The sequence below is a fragment of the Microcaecilia unicolor genome, chromosome 1, assembly GCF_901765095.1.
Source record: "Microcaecilia unicolor chromosome 1, aMicUni1.1, whole genome shotgun sequence".
Taxonomy (NCBI): domain Eukaryota; kingdom Metazoa; phylum Chordata; class Amphibia; order Gymnophiona; family Siphonopidae; genus Microcaecilia; species Microcaecilia unicolor.
The window spans coordinates 366,479,853-366,504,962 of record NC_044031.1 but is presented as its reverse complement, the minus strand read 5'-3'; the positions used below and the strand labels follow the sequence as shown (position 1 = coordinate 366,504,962).

Genomic DNA, 25,110 nt, shown 5'->3' with positions numbered 1-25,110 from the left:
GACTCTTGAGGGTCATGTCACGGCTCATAGTGTTCGAGCCATGGCAGCGTCAGTGGCCCACTTAGCCACTATTGAAGAGATTTGCAAGGCTGCGACGTGGTCATCTGTCCACACATTCACATCTCATTACTGCCTACAGCAGGATACCCGACGCGACAGTCAGTTCGGGCAGTTGGTGCTGCAGAATCTGTTCGGGGTTTAGAATCCAACTCCACCCCCCCCCCCCCCCTCCAGGCCCATTTTTATTCTGTTCCAGGCTGCACTCTCAGTTAGTTGAATAAGTTAGGTCAATCTCAGTTTTGTCCTCGCCGTTGCGAGGCCCAATTGACCAAGGTTGTTTGTTTTGAGTGAGCTTGGGGGCTAGGGATACCCCATTCCTGAGAACAAGCAGCCTGCTTGTCCTCGGAGAAAGCGAAAGCTACATACCTGTAGACAGGGGCGTAGCCAGTTGGCCAATTTTGGGTGGGCCTGACCCCAAGGTAGGTGGGCATGGAATTTGCTCCCCCCCCCCCCCCAGGTCCCCCTCTGGTTTGCTCCTCTCTCCACCCCTCTCTATCTCTCTACCCATAAACCCCAAATATTAAATACTGAAGATTTCCTCCTCCTCCTCCTCCAGCAGCCAGCACTCTTCCAAATAGCAGCTGGTAGCACTTGCCTCAAACTGAGGCTGCTGTCAGGAGGCCGTGCATGTTTAGTGCTTTTGCATGTGCAAAAACTGAGCATGTGCAGAAGGGCTGGTCTCAGCGTCAGCTTAAGGCAAATGCTTCTGGCTGATATTTGGAAGAGTGCTGGCTGCCCAAGGAGAGAAAATCTTCAGCTGGCAAGGTTTGGGGATCCCCACCAGCCACAGCAAGATTGTCACAATTTTGGGTGGGCCTGAGTCCAAAGCGGGTGGGCCCTTGCCCACCCAAACCCACCTGTGGCTACGCCACTGCCTGTAGAAGGTATTCTCCGAGGACAGCAGGCTGATTGTTCTTACCTACCCACCCGCCTCCCCTTTGGAGTTGTGTCTTCCCTTGTCTTTGCTATTTACTGGACTGGCGAACACGCTCGCGTTCGGGCGGGAAGATGGTCGCGCATGCGAGGGCTAGCAAATGCTGTTGCTAGTGAAGATCTCCGATCGGAGGGTCTGCCGTGGATGTCACCCATTCATGAGAACAATCAGCGTGCTGTCCTTGGAGAGTACCTTCTGCAGGTATGTAGCTTTCGCTTTACTGGAAATCCAGTAGATGTTTCACATACACATGAGCGGTGAATATTTATCAAAATCAAATCTCCTGTTAACAAAGTTTGCCAGTGGTGAGCAAATTTTGTTAACGCTTTGCAATTATATTTAATTCCAGTGTTCTAAATGTAGCTAAGTTTTTCTGGGGCATTTTTATGTGCAATTAAATATGTTTTCACTTCATTTTGATGCTGGAGTATTTTCGTGTTAGGCTATTTATTTTAGAAGTTTAGTGATACGACCAGCTGTTTCTTCAACAGTAGTATTTAAGCCTTTGGAGCTCTTGTATAATTGTATATTCATTTATTTTTTCACACTTAGCTCTGCAAAGTTACTTGTATGAGTGCTGCAACCCTTCAGTCCCATTTACGTGGAGCAAAGCATACTAAGGTAAATTTCATGCTTGTGTTAGAAAATACTTTGGAAATGTCTAGTTGTTTAGTGAGCATCTGGTTTAGAAAAGACTGAAAATGGTTAAGAATGAGGCACGCCATGGTGTACATTGAAAACAGTTTGCAAATGAATTGACCCTGGTAACAGTTAGGGTAAATACCCAAGGCTGAAAATTGCTCTTTCATCAGTGGTTAAAAGTATAACTGTGACCTCAGATGGGTGAGAGAGAGAAAGGAGTGGACATTTTCTTCTGAATTCCTTGCCCGTTTTTGTCTTCTGTTCTAAAGCAGATGCAAATTCCACAGGTATTTTTGTACCAGCGGCATTTGCTGGCTCCAGTTTCACTGAGGGATTTGTTTCACTTTGGGAATAGCTACCCATGTAGTCTCAGTTGTCTTGTAAAGAATGTGGATGCTTACTTTGGAAGCATTGTGAACTTGAATATCTTCAGGACTTGAGAAGAATATTGAAATATTTTAATAGACTGATTGCGGTATTGCTTCACCTGTAAAATGTTGTAGGACCAACTTTTGTGTTAAATACAAAAATAGATTATTGTAATCTTTGTTATATGTTGAACTGAAATAGTTTAGTGGTGCTAGAATATATTATGGTGTTGACAGACCTTTGTGATATATTCTCTATTAAATTATTTCATTTGGACACATAATAGTGTCTGAAAAATTGATTACGCTCTGCATTTTATAACATGTAGTTGTATAGCACTTAATATTAGTATTTTAACTATTTTTTAAACAGTTTTAACACATGCTTAATTCAAGAAGTCAGTTTTTACTGCTGTTACTCAATGGAAACAAATGAATTTGGTTTTCAAGATAACTAGGCTGTGTAAATTAGACCTGTTATTAGACCTAATGAATGTAAATAATCTGATAAATATTCTGAATATACTGCATACCAAACCCATTTGTGGCCCTAGAGCAGTGTTTCCCAAGTCAATCCTGGAGTACCCCCTTTGCCAGTCAGATTTTCAGGATATCCACATTATACGCAGATCTTTCATGCATATTAATTGTGGATATCCTGAAAACCTGACTAATAAGAGGATACTCCAGGACTGACTTGGGAAACACTGCCCTAGAGGACTGGCATTGATGACCTCTGATCTAGAATTCAAATTAAGGTAGCATATTTAGCATCTAATATTCACTCTCTATGTGTCCTAGAATAATATATAGTTATTGTAACAAAAATGTGTTGTAAAAGCAGTCTAGTGATGATGGAAGAAATATTTAGTGGTCTTTTGTATTGAATTCCTTGCCCTGTATATGGTAGATACCTAATCAACAGATATAAGAAGTCTAAATATCTTCATCTGATGAAGGATCCAAATTCACTTTGTCTAGTCCATGAGTTGCTGGATTATGGGAACAATTTTGCACGATTACCTTGCAGCTAATTTTCAAAGAGAAATACCCAAGTAATACCTTGCAGATAATTTTCAAAGAGAAATACTCAGGTAATTCCATTTTGAAACTGTTCTGCAAGTACACATGTACAGATAGTAATCTGCATCTGTTGATGTGGGTGGCCACTTGGGGGTAAAACTGCACATATACATTTGAAATTGTCATCGTATATGTACTATTTATTTCTGTGATGTGATATACACCATAGAATTTTTTTTATTTATTTTTCCTGGGTAACGTAACACTTGCGAAACTCACAATCACTTTTAGCCTTTCTGAAGAAACGCAGCTTTCAGCCAGAATGCTCTACTTGGTTAAATACTTCTGTATATTTTTCCTAATGTCTGTGTCATTTACTAATGAGCATATTTATGCTGGCCGTTTCTTTCAGTGATAATATATTATCTGGCTTAGTTTATTGTATTTTTCAGTCACATACTGTTTGCTAATTTTGATATAATAAAACTCAAGACACCATACTAAATATTTGTCAGTTCTGTAAATAAATACAATGCCACATTTTAAAGGTTGTTGAATTTTTGGCATTCTTCATCTGTGATAAAACCAGGGTAATTAAGGGGCTTCAATCACAAAGTTGTATAGATGGATTTTGTTTTCTAGTAAGTTATCAAAATGAATTGAGTTAAAGTATAAAGGAGAAGCTGGGCTCCGAGTTTGATTTGGTTTCTGTGGCTGAATATGAGGCAGTGGTTCTTGGTTGGGCCTTAGACACTCCCCTCTAAAATTTTTATTGTTTAATTCACTCACTATACTGCTTAAATTGGATGTTTGTGAGACTTTCTTACATTTGGTCTACAGTTCAAGTTAAATTATGCATTTTGGTTATTTGGGGGAGGGCTACGTTCTGGAATTTGGAGCTGCCATTCTAGGGTAAAGATGGCACATATGGAGCCTGTTTTACATAGAATGTTGAGACTGGAATTGGTGTCTGGGTCAGGATATTGGTTCTGGTAGTATTTTACAAAAGGCTCTGCTAAACATGGAATCTTCTTTTGTAATAAAAACCTATAAAGACGCTCGGAAGGGCATATGTATTTGCTGACAAGTAGAGCAGGAGCAGCCAGTTTACAAACATATATGGATAAAATAAGCAGCAGAACTCCGACAGTTTTCATGTAGCAATGTCAATTTCTCAACTTTTTTTTTTTTTTTTTGAAAGTATCTTTATTGAATCAAAGGTAGGTACAAAGCATCGCAAATCCAACACCAATGAAAATACACACAGATCCAACTGTAAACCAAACTGTGTAAAAGTGTACATAGAAAAGTATTATTGTATACTAGTAAGTGCCAGTTCGATGTTCCTCCCTTGATCGTTTTCTTAATTCGTTACCCAGCCCCCTCCAAGCAACAAACCACATCCCCCCCTCAGGTCTCCACTGCTCACAGGCACCTAGATTGGAACCCATATCTAAGGGTCCCCCAGCTCATCAGTTTCTCCTAGGTTCAGTTTAGAATATCTTTTCATATTTCTCAGTATAGGCAATCTCTTTTCAACACCGTGAGAGAGTATTGGAGAGACACCCACTCCATCATTTCCTTCATGAGATTGTGCCATTTTGCTTTGGAGGGGGGTGTTGTCTGCCCAGTAATGTAAAATGCATTTTTTAACTAACAGGGTTGCTGTCATAGTTAACTTACATTGCACTTCATTCAGTCCCTCATGCCTAAGCTGCCCCTCATCACACAAAAATAACACAGTATAGGACCATTCAAAAGGGCAATGCAGGGTCTGTTCAATGACCACCAGGGAATGAGACCACAAATGTGAAAGTGCAGGTCACTTCAAAAAAGAGTGGAGAAGAGTGTCCCTTGCAGAGTGGCACTTTATACACTTGTCATCATCCCAGAGGCCTATGTCCCTCCCACACTGTCTGGTGATACGCACTTTATATAGAATTCTATACTGGATGTCCTGAAGTGCAGTGTTCACTGTAATCTTGGGTATAGTCTCAAATGCCCTCATATGAGATCCTGGGAAATTGTCTCACCTAGATCTGCACTCCAATGTGTGGTCAGCTGTTCTAAATGAGGATCTAGCCTGTTATCTCCAATCAAGTGATACCATCGGGAAAGTGTGTTGAGGGGGGCAGGGATGCTTAAAAATAATTGGTCTAAATGGGTGAAGCACAAAGGTGAACCCACAGCTTGCGCCACAGAATTATAATATAATAAGAACTGAAAAAACTGTGAATTTGAAAGGTTGCACGCTCGCTTGATCTGATCAAAGGAAGGAAAGTGGGTTCCACCCAGTTCCATCAGGTGTCCCAAGTATTGGCAGACCCCTGTGGCCACCACCGAAATGAACACTGTCCCATACTGGCTGGGAAATCAGGCTTGTTCACTAGAGATAGAAATGGGTACACCTTCCTGTCAGGATTGCTGGACATACTTAGATTAATATGAAACCAGCTTCTGATACCTCCCCCCTCCCTCAGGAATCCCTGAGGATGACAGATGGACCAGTTGTTGCCTAGCTGCCTGCTAGCCCTTTGTTTCTCAAGTACCCCTACTTAACACACCTTTGTCCTCTCTAGGCATTGGGGACCAGGGCTCTCTGAGAACAGTGAAAGCCAGACAGGCTCCAAAACTAGGGACTTCAAAGATTAAAACCTGTGAAAGTGGTCACCTGCCTTACATCAGGAATTTAAACTGGAGTTTGCAAAGGAAATAGCTGATAACTTCTTTCCTTCCCAGCCTTTGTTATTTGATCCCTCTCTGTTCCTGTTAGGTATATAAGTCAGAGCACATGGATCTTCTCGTTCTCTCTTTCTCTGCACACCCACATCTTTAGCCACCAGAGCACCTGGCTCTGGCCCCCCTTCTCCTTCAGCCCTACCCTGAGGCTCTCCCTCTCTCTTTTCCTCTGTACACCTCTATCCTTACCTTTCTCTCCTTGATTCCCATCCACACACACACACACCGATACAGAATTGTAATATTTACCTGTACTAAGTGCTGTGAGCCTATATATACAAATACAATACACCATATATATATAAACCCGTGTGGATTGTGTATTCTTGGGAACCCACTGCCTCTACGGACTGGACCTGGGACCATAACTGGACAATGAATGCTGACATTTTGGGGGCTCTGTCTCGGTTTCACAAGAGGATCTTCAGCTGGGTAAGTAAGGACTTTTTTTTGTTTTTTTTGGTTGCATGTTTTGATATGTACGTCTAGGCTTGTTAGGGTGGATTGAAAGTTGAATTAATTTAATGCTGTGTTTGGGCTGCTCTGAAAAGATGGATGTATCCTCCAACTTTGTATTGGAAGGGGCATGAAGTGTAACAGTCCCACATTTAATACACTACATATCTTTCTTTGATAACCACTTAATTTTCTGTCATTATACACTATTTCTCTATCCTGCTAGTTTCTGTCCTGGTGAAAGTCAGCTTAGCCTGACAGGAACTGATAGCTGGCATATCTAATCTTTTACCTGCCTTGCTTAATCTATATTCATTCTGAACTGTGTCTCCAGTCCCTCTTCTCTATAAAAGAGGCACACAGAGCTAGTTCCATATACATATATCTATAAAGAGACTAGCTAGGCCCCGATACCAATAAGAAGTATTTTCGGCAGCCTCAAACATGGACGCTTTTGATCGTAAAGAACTAAAGGTAATTGTACAGGCATATTGTAATAAGAAGGGAGGCCCATATGATGGGGAATTCCCGGAGGATTCCTGGTATAACATCCAAAAACAAATGATACATCATTACCAAGAGTTCAAAAAGAAAGTAAATGAAAAGGAAATGTCTTTTTATACAAGGCCTGTGTAGGGGGCTCATTAGTCTGAAACAGGAAAATGCAGCACTGACCACTCAGTGCACTAAGTTAACCAAGTTAACAAGTTTGCATTTCTATGCAACGTACACAAGTTTTGCAAGCCACAAACTCCTTCTTATATGTAAATGAACAATTGGATGAGGCTAAAACAGAATTAAAACATTTAAAAAGTAAATGTGCCTCAAAGGACCAGATTAACTCTGTGCACTGGCGGATCCCGAGAATTTCTCCCTCAGGCGGGAGCCTATGAAACACCCTATAAGCTAGGCTTTCAATTCATAGAAACATAAAAGAACACAGAAATGTGTGTAGTGGACTTGAGAAGTGGGGTCAAATCTAAGACTGAAAACACTGACTTAAGCACTCAGACATGCACAGATGAGGAAACCCCAGGCTCAGGCACTAATCTGAGGGACAGGGATGATTCTGGAGACACAGAAACTGACTCCAGTACAGACCCCCGAACACCAGTAAACCTGGTACTGTATGACTCATTAAAGGATAGTGGCATTGAAAGGATAATACAGAAGGTCAGCCCTATGCCTTTTAATATGAATGAATGGTGCAAATGGGAGGAAAACGTCTGTCTTTGACAGGCTTATGCACGTTGCTTTAGGACCACACTATATTAAAGTAGGATCTCTCACCCACTCATACCAGTTGGTGAAAAAGGGTCTTGAGCAATTATTTCACTGTACTCAAATGCAAGCATTTAGAACACTTGCACCCCTGCCAAATGACACACTAGAACAATTTGCATACAGATTGTGGGTGCTGGAAGCAGTCTTTCGAGACCAGGAGGGTTGGCCCAAAACAGGAGATTATGGTCAGAAATAGCATAAAGAATTTCTATTGGAAATCCTATCCCCTGAGATTACTAAACATCTCCGATTGTTTGCTGAGGATCCCAAAGAAACTCCTTTTGCCACTTTAATGCTCAGGATTGGATATGTGTGGAAAACTCAGCCATCCCAGGTAATTACTGTGTCAGAAGCAAAGAAATGGCAAGCAGAAGGGCCATCCCTCAACAATAGTTCAGGAAACACAGGACAGGCCCCCTGGAGAGGGCAGATGTAATTTTAGAAATTCCTCAGGCTACATCCCTTTTCATGAGCTCAAAGCACAGAGAGACCAGTTAGCACAGCAGAAAACTAAGTGGGAGCAAGATAAATATTCCATGCAGCTAGAATTAGAATAAAAAGTGAATTGATAGCTGCCCAGAATAAGCAAGAAAACAAGGACTAGGGATGTCCAAATATCAAACAATCCCAAACCTTTTGGGCCCAGCCTGACTCCTTTCACTTACCTGAGCACTCACTTCCAGCACCTCGGGAGAGGGGGAAGGAGACAGACTCAGAATATCAAGGTTTGTGGCACCCTTGATATTGGACACTTGTGGCACCCCAATGTGAACAGCCGGATAGGGGGTCAGGATAAATTAGCGTTGATTGACACAGGGGCTGGAATCAGTTTTACAAGTAGGGCTTCTCTTATGGCAGATCAGGAAAAGGTACAAATATATAAAATCCAAGGGGTCAATGACACAGTTACCAACTGTGTGGCTATCCCAGTTAAATGGGGTATCCCGGTGCAGATGCAGAGGGAACATGATAATGAAATTTTGGAAACCAGTATCTCCACTATAGTGAGCACAGAAAAGGAGATAATTGGAATTGATGTCCTCAACCAGTTAGTGGATATGACTTCTCTTACATTGTGGCAATGTATTGGATCCCCAAAAATGTCTACAATTTTGGTGCACGAAGTAATTCCCATGCATTTGGCCATACAATGCACAAAAGCTGACCAACAGTACGATCAGAGTGTAATTCCCACAGAGTTTACAGACATCCCTGTCTGGGCACAAGACAAACTAGAATGTGGCAGAATGTCCGCAGTAATCCTGTTGGAAGGAGAGGATCCTCCACCACAAAAGCAATATCCGGTACCTCATCAGGCAATAGAACCCGTAGCTAAGATTATACAGGTACTGGACGAGGGGGGCATAATTAGACCGATCTCTTCTACATGCAACTCACCAGCTTGGCCAGTAGTTAAACCAGGAGGCTCCTTTAGACTGACCATAGATTTCCGTGCGCTAAATCAAGTATCAAAATCTGTGGTGCCGGTGGTAGCCTCATACCCGGAAATTATCTCTAAAACCCCAACTGTAAATTCTTTTCTGTCCTAGACATTTCAGGTTTTGGAGCCTGCTTCTGGCCCCGGAATGCCAGTACAAAACAGCATTTCAGTGGCTAAATAAACAATATGCATGGACTGTGTTACCTCAGGGTTATAAGGATTCTCCATTCATTTTCCACAAATACTACTACTACTACTACTACTTATCATTTCTATAGCGCTACAAGGCATACGCAGCACACTACACCATACACAAAAAGACAAAAACATCGTCGTCTCTTCGCCACCCTTAACTCCCTCCTCAAAGTGCCCTCCGCTCCCACCCACCCCCCTCACTCTCTCCTCAATCACTGGCTGACTACTTCCGCGACAAGGTGCAAAAGATCAACCTTGAATTCACTACCAAGCCACCTCCTCCTCTTCACTCTTCAACCCTCTCCCTCAACCAACCAACTCTTTCTCCTCCTTTCCTGATATCACCGAGGAGGAAACCGCCCGCCTTCTTTCCTCCTCGAAATGCACAACTTGTTCCTCTGATCCCATCCCCACCAACTTACTTAACACCATCTCTCATACTGTCACCCCCTCCATCTGTCATATCCTCAACCTCTCTCTCTCCACTGCAACTGTCCCTGACACCTTCAGGCACGCTGTAGTCACACCTCTCCTCAAAAAAACATCACTTGACCCTACCTGCCCCTCCAACTACCGCCCCATCTCCCTCCTACCCTTCCTCTTCAAAATACTTGAGCGCGCCGTTCACAGCCGCTGCCTTGATTTCCTCTCCTCTCAGGCCATCCTCGATCCACTTCAATCTGGTTTTCGCCCTCTACACTCGACAGAAACAGTACTCTCTAAAGTCTGTAATGACCTGTTCCTTGCCAAATCCAGAGGCCACTACTCCATCCTTATCCTCCTCGATCTATCTGCCGCTTTTGACACTGTCAATCATGATTTACTTCTTGCCACACTGTCCTCATTTGGGTTCCAGGGCTCTGTCCTCTCCTGGTTCTCCTCCTATCTCTCCCACCGCACCGCACTCTCATGGATCTTCTTCCACACCCATCTCGCTCTCTGTTGGAGTTCCCCAGGGATCTGTCCTTGGACCCCTTCTTTTTTCTTTTTTTTTTTAAATATTTTTATTGGTGTATGAAGTCAGACTTAATACATCTTATAACATAAACAAAGAGTAACAGGTGCTGATTAAAATTGTTCATGGTACAAACACAGCGTAGCCTTTAATCTGATTGGACTCCATGATATTTTCTTTTTAACCCCCCTCACCCCACCTCCCGCCCTTCCCCCCCCTCCCCCCCCCCCTAAGTAGAGAGTTTTCCCCAACTATACACATTCTTTACTACTTGGATTTGGAGTGCTGTTGCGAAAGCAATGTCTGGGCTCTGCACCACAGATCTCGGTATTGCCGGAGACTCAGAGCAACAGCAAATTTATATGTCATGTTAACCCAGCTGCCCATTTCTATCATACTATTTTTCCATGATTCCACTTCCGGGGGTGTCTCATTGACCCACTCCTGCAATATACATGTCTTCAAAATTATCAATGCCAGCAATACAAAGTGGATCTGGGCCGCGCCCAGTCCCTGTCCTTTCAGTGCCTCCCCACATCCCATCAGAGTAACAGAGTAATGCCACTCCACTGTGCGTTGCAGAATTTCTTCCAACAACCGCAACGCATTCACCCAGAGAGAGTGCAATGATGGACATTCCATGAAAGAATGTAGGAATGAACCCACACTCCTCTTGCACTTATTACATGTGTCATCCTCCCACATTCCCAATGCTTTCCCTCTTGTTTTTGTGATATGCACCCTGTAGAGAATCCTATACTGGATGTCTTGCAACGCTGCATTCGGGTTTATCTTACTCAGGTTTCTAAATGTTACCCCTAGGCGATCCACCGTGACTTCTTCTACCACGTCCCCACTCCACTTCTCTGCCAATTGTATCATATGTGGTGCTTTTTTATGGTCTCTAATCGCTTGATGCCACCTGGTTAGTCTATTGCTTATTGGATTAGTCTGCATAAACAGGAGGTCCAATTTGGTAAAATGAGCTATAGCCCGGGTCCTGCGCTCTTCACTCAGAACATAGTCTCGGGCCTGTAAGTAAGCAAAGAATTGAGAGCCAGCTATCTGCAGTTCCTGCTTTACCATATCAAAGGTTGGAAAGGCGTCATCCCCCTGTTTCCTAAATTGACCTATGAACCGACATCCCTTTTCCCGCCAGCTCCTAAATACCGACACGCCCTGCCCTGCCAAGTTCCCTACTAGTGGCATGAATGGGCTGACCCCCTTACCTGCTTCTCCATGTCCTCTCCACCACCTCCACGCCCGCTGTAGCGCCGCCACAAATGGGTTCTCCACTACCTTCCTAGCTCCCTGCACTACCCAGGATTCTAATACTGTAAAAGGATCATTTGGACTGCACCAGCTCTCCCAAAAACCCTGGAGGGCATAATGCCCCTCCCCTGAGATCAGCTCATGTATCCACCGCATCAGTGCCGCCACGTTATATCTCCTCAGGTCTGGGAGTCTGAGGCCTCCTTGTGCCCTCCCGTGAATCAATTTAGTAAATGCAATCCTGGAGCGCTTTGAATGCCAGATAAAAGTGCCTATAATACTTCTATACCTTTTCTCCTCCTCCTTTCTCACCCACAGCGGGAGCATTTGTAGCGGATACATGAGCTTGGGTAATAACACCATTTTCACTAATGCAATTCTGCCCATAAAGTTTAATGGTAGGTCTTTCCATTGGTTACATAATTTTTTACCTCCTCTATACGGTCAATTACGTTTCTTTTATATATCCAGACCTGATCTGCACTAAGGTGTACCCCCAGGTATTTAATGTCTCCCGGTGCCCAGCGCAGAGGAAAAGTCGCCGATTCTCTACATCTACATGGTACAGTAACCGGTAGCGCCTCTGATTTCTCAAAATTTATGCTGAGGCCCGAGAATTCTCCAAATTCTCGAATAGTGTGCATCACCCGAGGCAGAGTTTCAGTCGCATCGTCTATCAGCAACAACATGTCGTCTGCGAACAGATTAATTTTGTGTTCCTCTCCTCCCACTCTTAGCCCTTTCAAACTTGACTCCTGTCTAATTTTTGCAGCTAGTGGTTCCAGTGTCAAAATGAACAATAAGGGCGACAACGGGCACCCCTGCCTGGTCCCCCTTCCCAGGGCGAATGTATCCGTCAGGGAGTCGTTCACAAGTATTTGAGCCGTCGGGGAACTATACAGTGCCTGAATCCAATTCAAAAATTCTCCCTGGATGCCGAAACGCCTCAATATCCAAAACATATACTTCCAGATCACTTTATCGAAGGCTTTCTCGGCATCCAGGCTAGCTAGAATGGCATCCCCAGTTCTCCCTTTCCCCTCCAGAAGCACTCTGCATATTTTTAAGATGTTGGCCGACGAATACCGGCCCTTAACAAAGCCTACCTGGTCTGGATGTACCAGGCAAGGGACCACCCTTCCCAATCGGTCCGCCAGCACCGCTGCCAAAATCTTTACATCCTGGTTCAGCAGAGATATTGGCCTATATGAGCCCACCAACTCCCCGTCTTTCCCGGGCTTTGGAAGTACAACTATATGTGCGTGATTTAACACCGGTCCCATAGTGCCCGCTTCTCTTGTGTCCTCACACATAGCAACAAAGGGAGCTATAATCGTATCTTGTAAGATTTTATAGTATTCCACTCCCAGCCCATCGGGTCCCGGTGCTTTTGCTAAGGTTAAACGCTTGATGACCTTCTGAACCTCCTCCCCCTGTATCGGCGCATTTAACATCTGCCGCTGTTCTACTGAGATAGTGGCCAAACCCATCCCTTCGACAAATTCCCTGCATTTATCTTCTGGAAAGGAACCCTCCTTATATAGGGACGAGAAAAAGCGAAGAAACTCCTCTTGAATGTCAGTTAACTGCGCGCATACTTTCCCTTGCTGGTTTCTAATTTTCCTGATAAATTTTCTCGTTGTCCTCTGACTCACGAGAGATGCTAACATTTTGCCCGTTTTATTGCCCCATTGGTATAGTTTATATTTATACAATTTAACATTGTAACTCGCTTCCTCGTCCAGCACATTCTGTATTTCTTTCCTACACTCCATGTATGTCTTTCTATTACAGTCCGAGGAGTGACCCATAAGTATTCTACGCGCCTCCCGCAATTTCTTTGTGAGATCTTTTATTTTTTCCCTCCGTTTTTTATTTTTGGAGGCAACGTAAGCGATAATTTTCCCTCTTAGCACTGCCTTTGCAGCCTCCCAAAAAATTCTAGGGCTCACTTCCCCTGCATCATTCTCTGCTATGTAATTCAACCAGCACTTCCTTAATTCGGAGCAGAAGTCCCTGTTCCTATATAGCGCCGGGTTCATCCGCCATCGGGCCGGTCCTTCCCTTCTACCCCAGGACAACTCTGCCCACACTAGTGCATGGTCTGACACAGCTGGCTCTACAATTCCCGATCGATTTGCTGTAACACTGAGTGAGTGTGATATAAGCAGACAGTCAAGTCGAGAGTGGACCCCATGAGGGTGAGAAAAGAAAGTGTAATCAGTGTCTGTTAAGTGTTGTTGCCTCCATATATCCGCCAAATCTAAATCTCTCATCAGCAAGTTCACACCCTTGTCCTCATGGTCTCTCCCTGCTCTCCGTGGTGGCTTGCAATCTATTGAGGGATCGCTAGTGATGTTAAAGTCCCCCCCAACTATAAGTTGATATTCATCTAATGTTACCAGCTTGGCTTTCAATAAAATGAAGAACTTGTGGCTATAAACATTGGGTGCATAGACATTGCATAATCCCACCCTTTTCCCTTGCAATTCACCAGTCACTATCAAGTAACGCCCATCTGGGTCCTGGTACATATTATGTAAGTCAAAGGCCACATTTTTCTGGAACAGTATGGCAACCCCCCGCTGCCTTCCATTATATGATGCAAAGAATATATCTCCCACCCAATCCTTCTTTAACTTAAGGTGTTCTAGCTTACTTAGGTGGGTTTCCTGAATCATGGCCACGTCAGCTTTCTGGCGCTTAAGAGCCTGCAGAATCTTAGTTCTCTCTACCGGAGAGTGCACTCCGTCCACATTCAGCGACACAATCTTAAGACAAGCCATTCATAACATAATGTCTCCTGTCATCTTGCACAATAGTTCCCCTTACTATCTGAAGGCTTCCCAGCTGAGCCCTCAGAGCTAACACACACTGCCCCAAGTTCTGTGGCTTTTCAATCTCTCCTCTCCTCTTGCCCTCTGGTCTCTCCCTTCGTTTGTACACACTCCACATAGGTATTTGTAAGGAACCTCTCATTCCCCCCTTCCCTCCCCTCGCCTTCTCTATTCTTCCCCCACCCCCGCCCATTCCTCCTTTCCCTTGTGTTACCCCTTTGATTCTATTCCTCTGAGCACACATACCCCTTGTGCACGCCAGTGCTCAACACTCACACTCCCCTTTTACACCACCAACTCTCCCGAACTCCGCCCTCTCTTCCTCTACCCTCCCCCCTCCTGGTGTTACCCCAAATTTTTTCCTTCTCCTCTCAACACATATCTGAACATTATAGTCTAGTTATTGAGCACTTGTGCTCCTAAAAAAGAAGAAAATTCTTAACCAGGAGCTCAAGTGAGACTCCAACATTGTAACCTGTTATAACTGTAGCTGAATAGTTCATAGTCCAGTGTCTTCTCTCGATTTTCCTCATTCATGTTGACATGATGAACCAGTAAACTGCCTGTCTGCTAATATCCTTGAGTACGATGATACTTGCAATCGTCATTGTTGATTCATCTCTGATCTTGCCTTGTCTGCTACCAAAAATTTTTTTTTTCTATAGATGTAACTCTGTCCCATCTAGCTCCGCCATTTTTTAAAAATTCGTCCGTCGCCTGACTTTTCTGCTGCTGCATTCTCTCAAGGTAGTGTTGACACAAACTTTTCTAGATCTGCTGCTTCATTGAAAAATAGAGTTTTGTTTTCATGCAGTACCCGCACCTTCGCGGGGTACAATAAGGCAAAGCGTACTCCTTTGTCATATAGTCTTTTACAATGACGGCCCATGGCTTTCCGTTGGTCCGAGACTATTGCCGAATAGTCTTGAAAAAGCATTATTTTCTCTCCCTCATAAGCAAGGCCTGGATTACTTCTATATGCCTGCAGCAGTGATTCCTTATCCATGTAATTTAACAGTTTTGCCAGTACTTGCCTTGGCCTGCTTTCATTCGCATGTACCGCTCCTACTCTGTGGACTCTCTCCACTTGCAAAGGATATTTGCTACTGTCCAGGCCCAGTTCTTTAGGCAGCCATTGTTCTACAAATTTTCGAAGCTCCGTCGCTTTTACTGCTTCTGGAATGCCCACTATCCGAAGATTATTCCGCCTGCTGCGGTTCTCAAGATCATCCACCTTCTGTGTCAGCTGCTCACATTTCCTCTCCAACGCTGCCTTGCACTCGTTCGCCCCTACGGCTGCATCTTCACAACCCGACACTCTTTCCTCCACGAGTTGCAATCTGGCGCTTTGGCGTTCCAGCGTCTCGCGTATCTGATCTACCGAAGACTGCAATTTTGATAATTTTTCTTCCAACATCGCGGAGATCTGTTGCGCCAAGTCTCGAACCACCTCTGCTGGAGTCGTTCCCGCCATCGCCATCTCAGAGGCCGCCGCCATTTTAACCTGCGTCGCGCTGGAGTTCTGCTTTCCTCACGGGGTCTTAGCGGGCATACCCTCCTTCGCTTGCAGCGCTATTCTCTGCTGGAGTATTCTTTTATAGCCCTCGCCTTCCGCCGTCAGATGGTACAGAGCAGAGGAACAACTTGGGGGGAGATCGCGGGTAATTTTGCAGATTTTTACACGCTCGAGTCGGAGCCGGTGTCAGAGGCTTCCGCTCAGCTCCGCGTCATCACGTCGACCCCTTCTTTTTTCAATCTACACCTCTTCCCTGGGCTCACTGATCTCATCTCATGGTTTCCAGTCTCTATGCTGATGACACCCAGCTGTATCTCTCCACACCAGACATCACCGTGGAGACCCAGGCCAACGTATCGGCCTGCTTATTCGACATTGCTGCATGGATGTCCAACCGTCACTTGAAACTGAACATGGCTAAGACCAAGCTTATCGTCTTTCCACCAAAACCCACTTCTCCTCTTCCTCCGCTCTCAAACTCAGTTAATAACACCCTCATCCTCCCCGTCTCATCTGCCCGCAACCTCGGAGTCATCTTCGACTCCTCCCTCTCCTTCTCTGCGCATATCCAGCAGACAGCCAAGACCTGTCGCTTCTTCCTCTTTAACATCAGCAAAATTCACCCTTTCCTCTCTGAGCACACCACCCGAACTCTCATCCACGCTCTCATTACCTCTCGCCTTGACTATGCAACCTACTCCTCACTGGCCTCCCACTTAACCATCTATCCCCCCTTCAGTCCGTTCAGAACTCTGCTGCATGTCTTATATTCTACCTGAACCGATATACTCATATCACTCCTCTTCTCAGGTCGCTTCACTGGCTTCTGATCAGATACTGCATACAGTTCAAGCTTCTCCTTCTCACCTACAAATGCACTCAGTCTGCAGCCCCTCATTACCTCTCTACCCTCATCTCCCCTTACATTCCTGCCCGTAACCTCTGCTCACAGGACAAATCCCTCCTCTCAGTACCCTTCTCCACCACCGCCAACTCCAGGCTCCGCCCATTCTGCCTCGTCTCACCCTATGCGTGGAATCAACTTCCTGAGCCCCTACGCCAAGCCCCCTCCCTACCCATCTTCAAATCCTTGCTCAAAGCCCACCTCTTCAATGTTGCCTTCGGCACCTAACCGTTATACCTTTCATGAAATCTAGACTGCCTCTACTTGACTGACTGTACATTTGTCCATTAGATTGTAAGCTCTTTGAGCAGGGACTGTCCTTCTATGTTAAATTGTACAGCGCTGCGTAACCCTAGTAGTGCTTTAGAAATGTTAAATATGCAGGAAGCCCTAGCCCATGTATCTTGTAGAGACAATATAATCCAATATGTTGATGACATTCTAATTCAATCTGAAACTGAATCTGACCACTGGGCCCAATGGGTAAGAGAGATTTTAAAAGCTCTTTTGGAAGCTGGTCTTAAAGTAAATCCCCAAAGCTCAGTTGTGTAAACCACAGGTTTCCTTTCTAGGAGTCACCATTGCCCAGGAGGGTAATGCCATAGATTCTCAGAGAATAGATCTCATACAGAAATTACCTCTTTCTACAGATCAGAAATCCCTCCAATCATTGCTAGGGCTTACAGGGTGCTGCCGTGATTTTATTCACAACTATGCTGAAGTGGCTGCTCCACTATACTCCCTGCTTAAACGTAAAGAATATGTTTGGGAGTCAGAGGACACAGAGGCAGTGACTAAACTCCAGCAGACTTTGACTTCGGCTCCTGTCCTTGCTCCCCCAGATCACAAGCAGAATTTTTTTCTATACCCAGTGGTTGGTGAGAACAGTATAGGGGCTGCCCTAACACAGCGCTTAGGAGGGACAGACCGGCCAATTGCTTTCTTTTCCAGAGTTCTCACGTCTCCAGAACTTAAAATGGGACCCTGTGAAAAACATGTTCTGGCTGCCTATGCCGCTATGCAAAAGTTTCCGTATATTATTGGTGCTCAAACCACATACATATGTAGCCACCACGCCCCCCTTAAATTCATTGTGGAGGGCAAGTTGGCTTGTAGTAGAATTAGGACGGAGAGAATAGTCCATTGGACCCTGATGTTGCAGGCACAGAATGTGAAGTTTGAATTACTAAAAGAGCCTAAAGTGCAGGTTGCAGGGATCTTATTGGAGGGACAACCTCATGACTGTCAGTCTTCACCCAGTACCCCCAGTCATTTGATATTTAAAGAACTGGTACTGGACAGAATATCCCCTTTTCTTCCTACAGTATATATTGATGGCAGTAGCCAATGTGAGGGAGGAAGGAGACTAGCAGGTTTTGCAGTTGTACAACTGGGCCCAGATAACCAAGTAATTCTGCAGAAGCAGTACTCCTGTGGGTCAGCCTCGGCACAATACTGTGAACTGGCTGCCTTTGTGGCCTCTTTGCAGCAATATCAAGACTCCCACCCTGAAATACAGATAATTTTAGATTCAGATTACGTATTCAGAAGTGCCATTACATTGCTGCCATGGTGGTTAAGCCATAACTTTAACTCCACAGATGGGTCCATTGTAAAACATTCAGCACTATGGGCTATGGCACAAGAAGTAAGTAAAACATTTCAGAAAGTTCATTTAGTCAAGGTGAAAGCACACAGAAAGAAAGACCCTTTTAGTGAAAGGAAACACTTTAGCAGATTCACTAGCCAAGGAAGCATGCCATGTAGGCCCCATATGGCCCTGGTATGAGCCGACCCAGGTGGTAGCCATGACCACACGGTCCACTGATTATGATCAGGTGGTGCCACCAGATTATTTCTGTACACTGCAGGAAAATGACTCAGAGCTTTCCAATCTGAAGCGACTAGTGCATCACACCATATAACACTTACCAGCATACACCCTTTCTCACACTCACTATACAGAAAGACATGCTGTGTGTGAAGAAGGAGGAAGGATTGGTTATAGCTATCCCCAGAGCTCAAGGGACAGATTGGATGCAGTGGGTTCATGGAGCAGGTTCCATGGGGCACCCTAAAACTGAAGAGATGCTGGCAACCCTGAATATGTTGGTCTGGTGGCCAGAAATGAAACATGACATACAGGATCATGTGGCCTCCTGTGTGATTTGTGCTTCATTTGGGAGACAACCTAAAAAGAAAAGGGGACAGCTGATGAGAGCGCCACCACGGGGCCCATTTGAGAGGCTACAGATAGATCATGTGGGCCCTCTCCCTTTAACAGCTAGGAAAAACAGATTTTTACTCACGATAGTCTATTCCTTTTCCCACTGGGTAGAGGCATTTCCTGTATCAGGTCAAACTGCCAGAACCACAGCTGAGGTCTTAACTATGCAATTTTTTACACTTTGGGGAATTCCTAAGGCTGTTTAATCTGATAATGGTCCTGTGTTTGTTTCTCAGCTAGTCAAGGAATTGTTTGATTTTCTAGGCATAGAACAGCAATTGCACATTTCGTACCATCCCCAAGCAGCGGGGTAGGTAGAACGTATGAATCAAACAATCAAAGCACATCTCAGCCCTATGCTGAATCTGACAGGGAAAAATTAGGATCAGGCCTTCCCTTTGGTCCTTATGCGTATCAGAGCCAATGTCTATAAGTCCACAGGTTTTGCCCCCTATGAAGCCTTAATGGGAAGGCCAATGCCTCGATGGGAAAACCTGCTACATCCTTTTCTCCTAGAGGATCAGACTGTAGTTCTTGCAAACGAGTGGATGAAATCCCTGCAAGAAACCTAAAAGAAATCCAGACCACTGTGCTGGCACACACAGAAAAGTCTAGGGATTATCTACAGGAGGTGCAGGTTAAAGATTCTGATTTATGACTACTCAAAGTGGGGGAGTAAGGTCATTCTCCTAAACCCTAGACCAAACCTCCCCTTTGGCACAGCAAAGTGGGATGGACCATACTTGGTTACAGATACCTTAGGCCCAAGCCTATATCAGATCCTAAGGCCAGACAACCAGTTGAAACCATATGGATAATGAGTGGTTACCAGTTTCTGTTTTCAGATTTCACCTGAATACAGCACAGATGGCTAATTCCTGAATACAGCACAGAAGGCTGCCCTCCGAACAAAAGATGTTTGAAGAGTGGTAACTATAGTAGTCACTCATGATGTATAGTGTTGGAGCCTATCTCTATAGTTGAGGAGTCCTATACACGCATTCAATAGTGATGATAATACTTAGTAAACAATAGTAAACATTATTTCTTTTGAGGTGGTGTATAAGTAAGTTTTTATAAATAGGTTAGTTATTTTACTGTGATAGTGTACTTCTAGTATGGCACGTTTTCTGTTTAGCGTGGTATGTGTTCTCCTTTACCCAAGTCTCATTACAGGAACTATTGTCCGAATATGCACAATTGGTTGGGCCAATTCCACAGATGGGGTATGTCGCTATCAAGAAATACCCCCACCATTCCCTGAAGGAAAAGACCTGGTTATCCTGAGTTTCTGTTCGGCACAGGACAGACTAGCATACTATTCCTTAAACATCACTCACGCAGAGTGGGCTCCACCAATTTCCACTTCCATAGAAAGAACACAAGAATTGATTGCACCCCCAGAGAAATACTTTCTAGGCCCTCCTGCCTTGATTGTGTACAATATTTCCTGCCAGGATAAAGGTACGTGGCAGATCACGTATACGTGGATTCAAAGTAATCAACGGCACATTATTGAGACTTCTTTCTTTTTGATGTACCTTGCTTACTTACCACTCCTCCTGCCACCCCCCCCTACCACCTCAACTCCTCCTATTCTGTACCTCTCAGATATTAATTTGTTTCAGGAGGGGAAACCATTTGAGATTAAATACGATGCACCCCATGATGTTTTATATGATGTAGAATACCACTTTTTTTTACTTGGTATCTGTTTCCTAAAGTATTTCTAGTCACTACCAAATATCCAAACTGCTCTCAATTTGTTACCAGCCACATACATATGGTTAATACGTGGTTGGATATGCAGTTAGTCACACCCCCAGCCAATCCCTCTAGATACAAGCGGGAATTATTGGACACCATTTTAGGGGGCACAGGAACTCCACTGGGAGCCCTTAATACAATTGCTATAGAGGTGCTCTGCAATAAGATGGGATCCACAGCTCAACATGCTTCTGAAGGGTTTACCTGACAACATATTATTAATGAGGCTTCAGCTAAACTATCTAGTGTAATTGTAGATACCTTTGCTCTTATATCACCCATTATAGAACAGAAAATTGTGACTTCAGCACATGAAGAATACAGGTTGGGAAAGAATATTTCATGGGCTATGGCCTGTGATCAAATACAGATCGATCTTATCACTATCTTAAAGGAAATTCTGATCACGTCTAAGTTAGGCCACTGGCCACCATCTCTTGTTCAGATGGCTAGCACCAAATTACCGGAATTTGCTATAGCTCACCTTGCTTGGTGGACGGTTAGTGTTCCAATCTGTTCACAATAAGGATTCTCTATCTGTACTTTGATCCCATGGTCAGGACAACATACAGTTATTTACCCTGTTGTTAATATTGGTGTGCAAGTTAATAATGTATCCTTTGGACCATCTCGCATGTGTGCAACCCCCTGGACAATAATTGGACATCATTCAAACCAATGGACCCTAACCTATGCCAGCAGACGCCCTTTCATTTCCAGTGTGAACCTCATCAGTTTAAAGAGAGGGACAGCTCCTGCTGGAACAATTCATCCTCCTGTACGCTGACTGCCAAACTTTTGTATTCACTCACTGTCTCACATAGGGTGTAATACCTTGGAGCTGGACACTTGTTTTAATCTGTTCTTTCCTCAAACTATTTCTTTTTCCATTGCTCCCCAATTACATGACATCCACTTCCCTAAGAACACTTTGCTGTACAGTTCGAACTATGTACAGAACAATACTTGGTGTAGTCATACACCGCTGGTTTCCATCACTATTGATAAGACGACATATTCTGCACCTCTGGTTACCAATGACTCTCTTGACATTCCAGATTTTATTCCATACGCTGTACATCCACTCCCTCTGGGCATGGGAGAAGAGACTTTACACAAACTACTGAACTTTACTGAATTCCATGCCTATATGGACCATCTGAAAACAACCTCCAGAGAAGTGAATCATACCATCACCTATGAGAATGGACCAATTAGACAAACTGTTCAAAACTTGCTACAAGACTCCCATGTTTCAGTATGGGAAATATTCTTTGGATATTCACCTACAGCTGATCATGTCTTTAATGTTTTAATTCACCCTATCATTATTTTAACATTTGTACAAGTATTGCTATGCATTGTTATGATCTTCATGTGCTGTAAACTTAGACACGTGTACAACTCTTTGCAAAGTCTAACCTATAAAATGCCGTCACCCCTGTAAGGCAGCATACACACAAATGCACACACTACTTTCTTCCCAGTAGTTAATTGGGCTTTTTCTAACAGTCCCATCATCTACCTTGGAACCACTCTAGACTGGCAGGTTAATTTGGGCTTTTTATACTTGGCATCCTGCTACCTGTAGGCCTTTATCACCAAAATGTCTGCATCCCTTATGCACTGTCCATTCTGCTCCAAGATGGGTAAGAGGTGGCATATTGGGTTAGCCCAGCCCACTAATGACTGCCCAATCTAAGGCACGAGGCTAGGGCTCATAATGGGACTTATTTCACTACTGTGGAGATATGAATGAGCAGGACAGGGGACCTGCTACAACTAGCAGGAGCAATATAACTGGAGGTATAGGAACATGAACAGTCGCCACTACAGTGACAAATCAGGTATCTAGGTTTGCTTCCATCTTGCCTCCATACACAAAAAAAAAAAAAGGATGTGTTGGAGATGTCAGGATTGCTGGACATACTTAGATTACTATGAAACCAGCTTCTGATAACTCCCCCCTCCCTCAGGAATCCCTGAGGATGGCAGATGGACCAAATGTTGCCCAGCTGCCTGCTAGCCCTTTGTTTCTCAAGTACCCCTACTTAACACACCTTTGTCCTCTCTAGGCATCAGGGACCAGGTCTCTCTGAGAACAATGAAAGCCAGACAGGCTCCAAAACTAGGGACTTCAAAGATTAAAACCTGTGAAAGTGGTCACCTGCCTTATATCAGGAAATTAAACTGGAGTTTGCAAAGGAAATAGCTGATAACAAAGGCTGGGAAGGAAAGAAGTTATTTGATCCCTCTCTGTTCCTGATAGGTGCATAAGTCAGAGCACATGGCTCTTCTCATTCTCTCTTTCTCTGCACACCCACATCTTTAGCCACCAGAGCACCTGGCTCTGGCCCCCCTTCTCCTTCAGCCTTACGCTGAGGCTCTCCCTCTTTCTTTTCCTCTGAACACACCTATCCTTACCTTTCTCTCCTTGATTCCCATCCACACACACACACACCGATAACAGCATTGTAATATTTACCTGTACTAAGTGCTGTGAGCTTATATATGCAAATACAATACACCATATATATATAAACCCGTGTGGATTGTGTATTCTTGGGAACCCACTGCCTCTACGGACTGGACCCGGGACCATAACTGGACACGCTTTACCCAAAGTTAGCATGAACTGATTCCTACCCAAGGTGCTTCTCTTAAAATGCCCTTGTCTGTTCTAGGCAGAGAACACATCAAGAGGAGCACATCAACTCTACAAGAAAGGGCATACTGTGCGGACATGGTGTGTAACTCATGGATCCATCTCAATAGTGAAGCTACATTGTAAAGTTTGAGATTTGTGAGTCATACTCACCCCTTGGGTCTGTTATGGGTTAGTTTAGCAAAAGCGATAAGAGGCCACTTAGAGTGCCAGATAAACGAACTAATAACGCTGCGATAGAGCCCCTCCTCTTTCATAGCCATCCAGAGGTAACATCTGAAGTGGGTATAACAGTTTAGGAAGAAGTACCATTTTGGCGAGGGCTTTGCGACCCAAAAAATTAACTGGAAGGTCGTTCCATTGTGCACACAGATGATGTATCCAGTTTCTCTGACATTTTTCCTGTACATCCACTCATAGTATGCACTCAAATGAACCCCCAAATATTTAATCCCTGTGCATGCCTACTTCAAGGGAAAGTCCACAAGGGAAGCACTTTTGCACGGGCTAGTGATAGGAAGAGCCTCGAATTTCCCAAAGTTAATTTGCAGACCTGTGAAGTTCCCAAACTCCTGTATGATCCTCATAATAATCTGGAGCATAGTGGTTGCGTTATTGATGAGTAATGACATATCAGCAAACAGGTTCACACGGTGCTTATACACCCCCACTCGGATGCCATCCATCCCCGGCTCCTGCCGAGTCCGGGCAGCCAAAGGTTTCAAAGAGAGCACAAATAAGAAAGGGGAAAGATGGCATCCCTGTCTTGTGCCCAAGCCCAAAGAAATGGGGTCCGTAAGAATGTCATTAATAAGTTGAGCCATGGGGTTACTGTACAACACCTGCACCCAGTCCAGAAAGGTGCCTGAGATGCCAAAATGCCGAAGAATCCAAAACAGGTATTGCCATATCACTTTGTCAAACGCTTTCTCTGCATCCAGACTTGCTAAGATTGTGTCTCCTGATCGTTCAGCCCCTTCCCAAAGTATTCTACAGTCCTTTAAAATGTTAGCTGATGCATATCTATCTTGGGCAAAACCCACTTGGTCGAGGTGGACAAGAAGGGGAAGGAACTTTCCTAACCAAGCTGCTAAAACCCCTGCCAGAATCTTGAGGTCTTGGTTCAAAAGGGAGATAGGCTGATAGGAGCCTTCCAATTCGGGGTCTTTCCCCGGCTTCGGCAATACAATGATATAGACATGGTTCAGGGTAGGGCCCATTTTATTTATTTTATTACATTTGTACCCCGCGCTTTCCCACTCATGGCAGGCTCAATGCGGCTTACATGGGGCAATGGAGGGTTAAGTGACTTGCCCAGAGTCACAAGGAGCTGCCTGTGCCTGAAGTGGGAATCGAACTCAGTTCCTCAGTTCCCCAGGACCAAAGTCCACCACCCTAACCACTAGGCCACTCCTCCAATCATGACCTTAGATTCCTGAATATCTTCACACATGTGAATAAAAAGTGTAATGAGGAGATCTTATAAAAGTCTGTGCCCAACCTGTCCGACCTTGGGGCCTTGGCCAGTTTTAAGCGTTTGATAGCCCCCTGCACCTCCTTACCACTCAGTGGCGTATTGAGGACGTCAGCTTGCTCCACTGTAAGGCTCGGCAACTGCAGGTGTCCAAAAGTCGCCTCAGAAATTGGGCTTGAGAAGGAACCTGAATCATATAAGGAGGTGTAAAAGTGGGAGAATTCCTTTTGTATATCAGGCAGTGTGTTATAAGTTGTCCCTGCTTTGCCTTTGATCCTAGCAATATTGCTTTTATTGGCTTGGGAGTCTCAATAAGGATGCCAGCAATTTACCTGTTTTGTTGCCCTACCC

The 25,110-nt window shown here is 44.4% G+C and overlaps 2 protein-coding genes across 3 annotated transcripts in view; both read left to right on the top strand.

Moving 5' to 3' along the window:
* Positions 1-25,110, top strand: part of LOC115474405 (uncharacterized protein DDB_G0271670-like) — a 655,547-nt gene that overhangs the window by 71,868 nt on the left and 558,569 nt on the right. For both annotated transcript variants that reach the window (XM_030209864.1, XM_030209856.1), the window contains exon 3: positions 1,547-1,615. In XM_030209864.1, coding sequence (XP_030065724.1) covers positions 1,547-1,615 — 69 coding nt within the window. The remainder of the gene's footprint in view (positions 1-1,546; positions 1,616-25,110) is intronic.
* LOC115474418 lies at positions 6,149-22,491 on the top strand. The gene is made up of 3 exons (XM_030209874.1): positions 6,149-6,198; positions 19,699-20,317; positions 21,679-22,491. Exons 2-3 carry the CDS (start codon positions 19,972-19,974, stop codon positions 22,065-22,067), a joined length of 735 nt encoding a protein of 244 aa, XP_030065734.1. The 5' UTR covers positions 6,149-6,198; positions 19,699-19,971; the 3' UTR covers positions 22,068-22,491.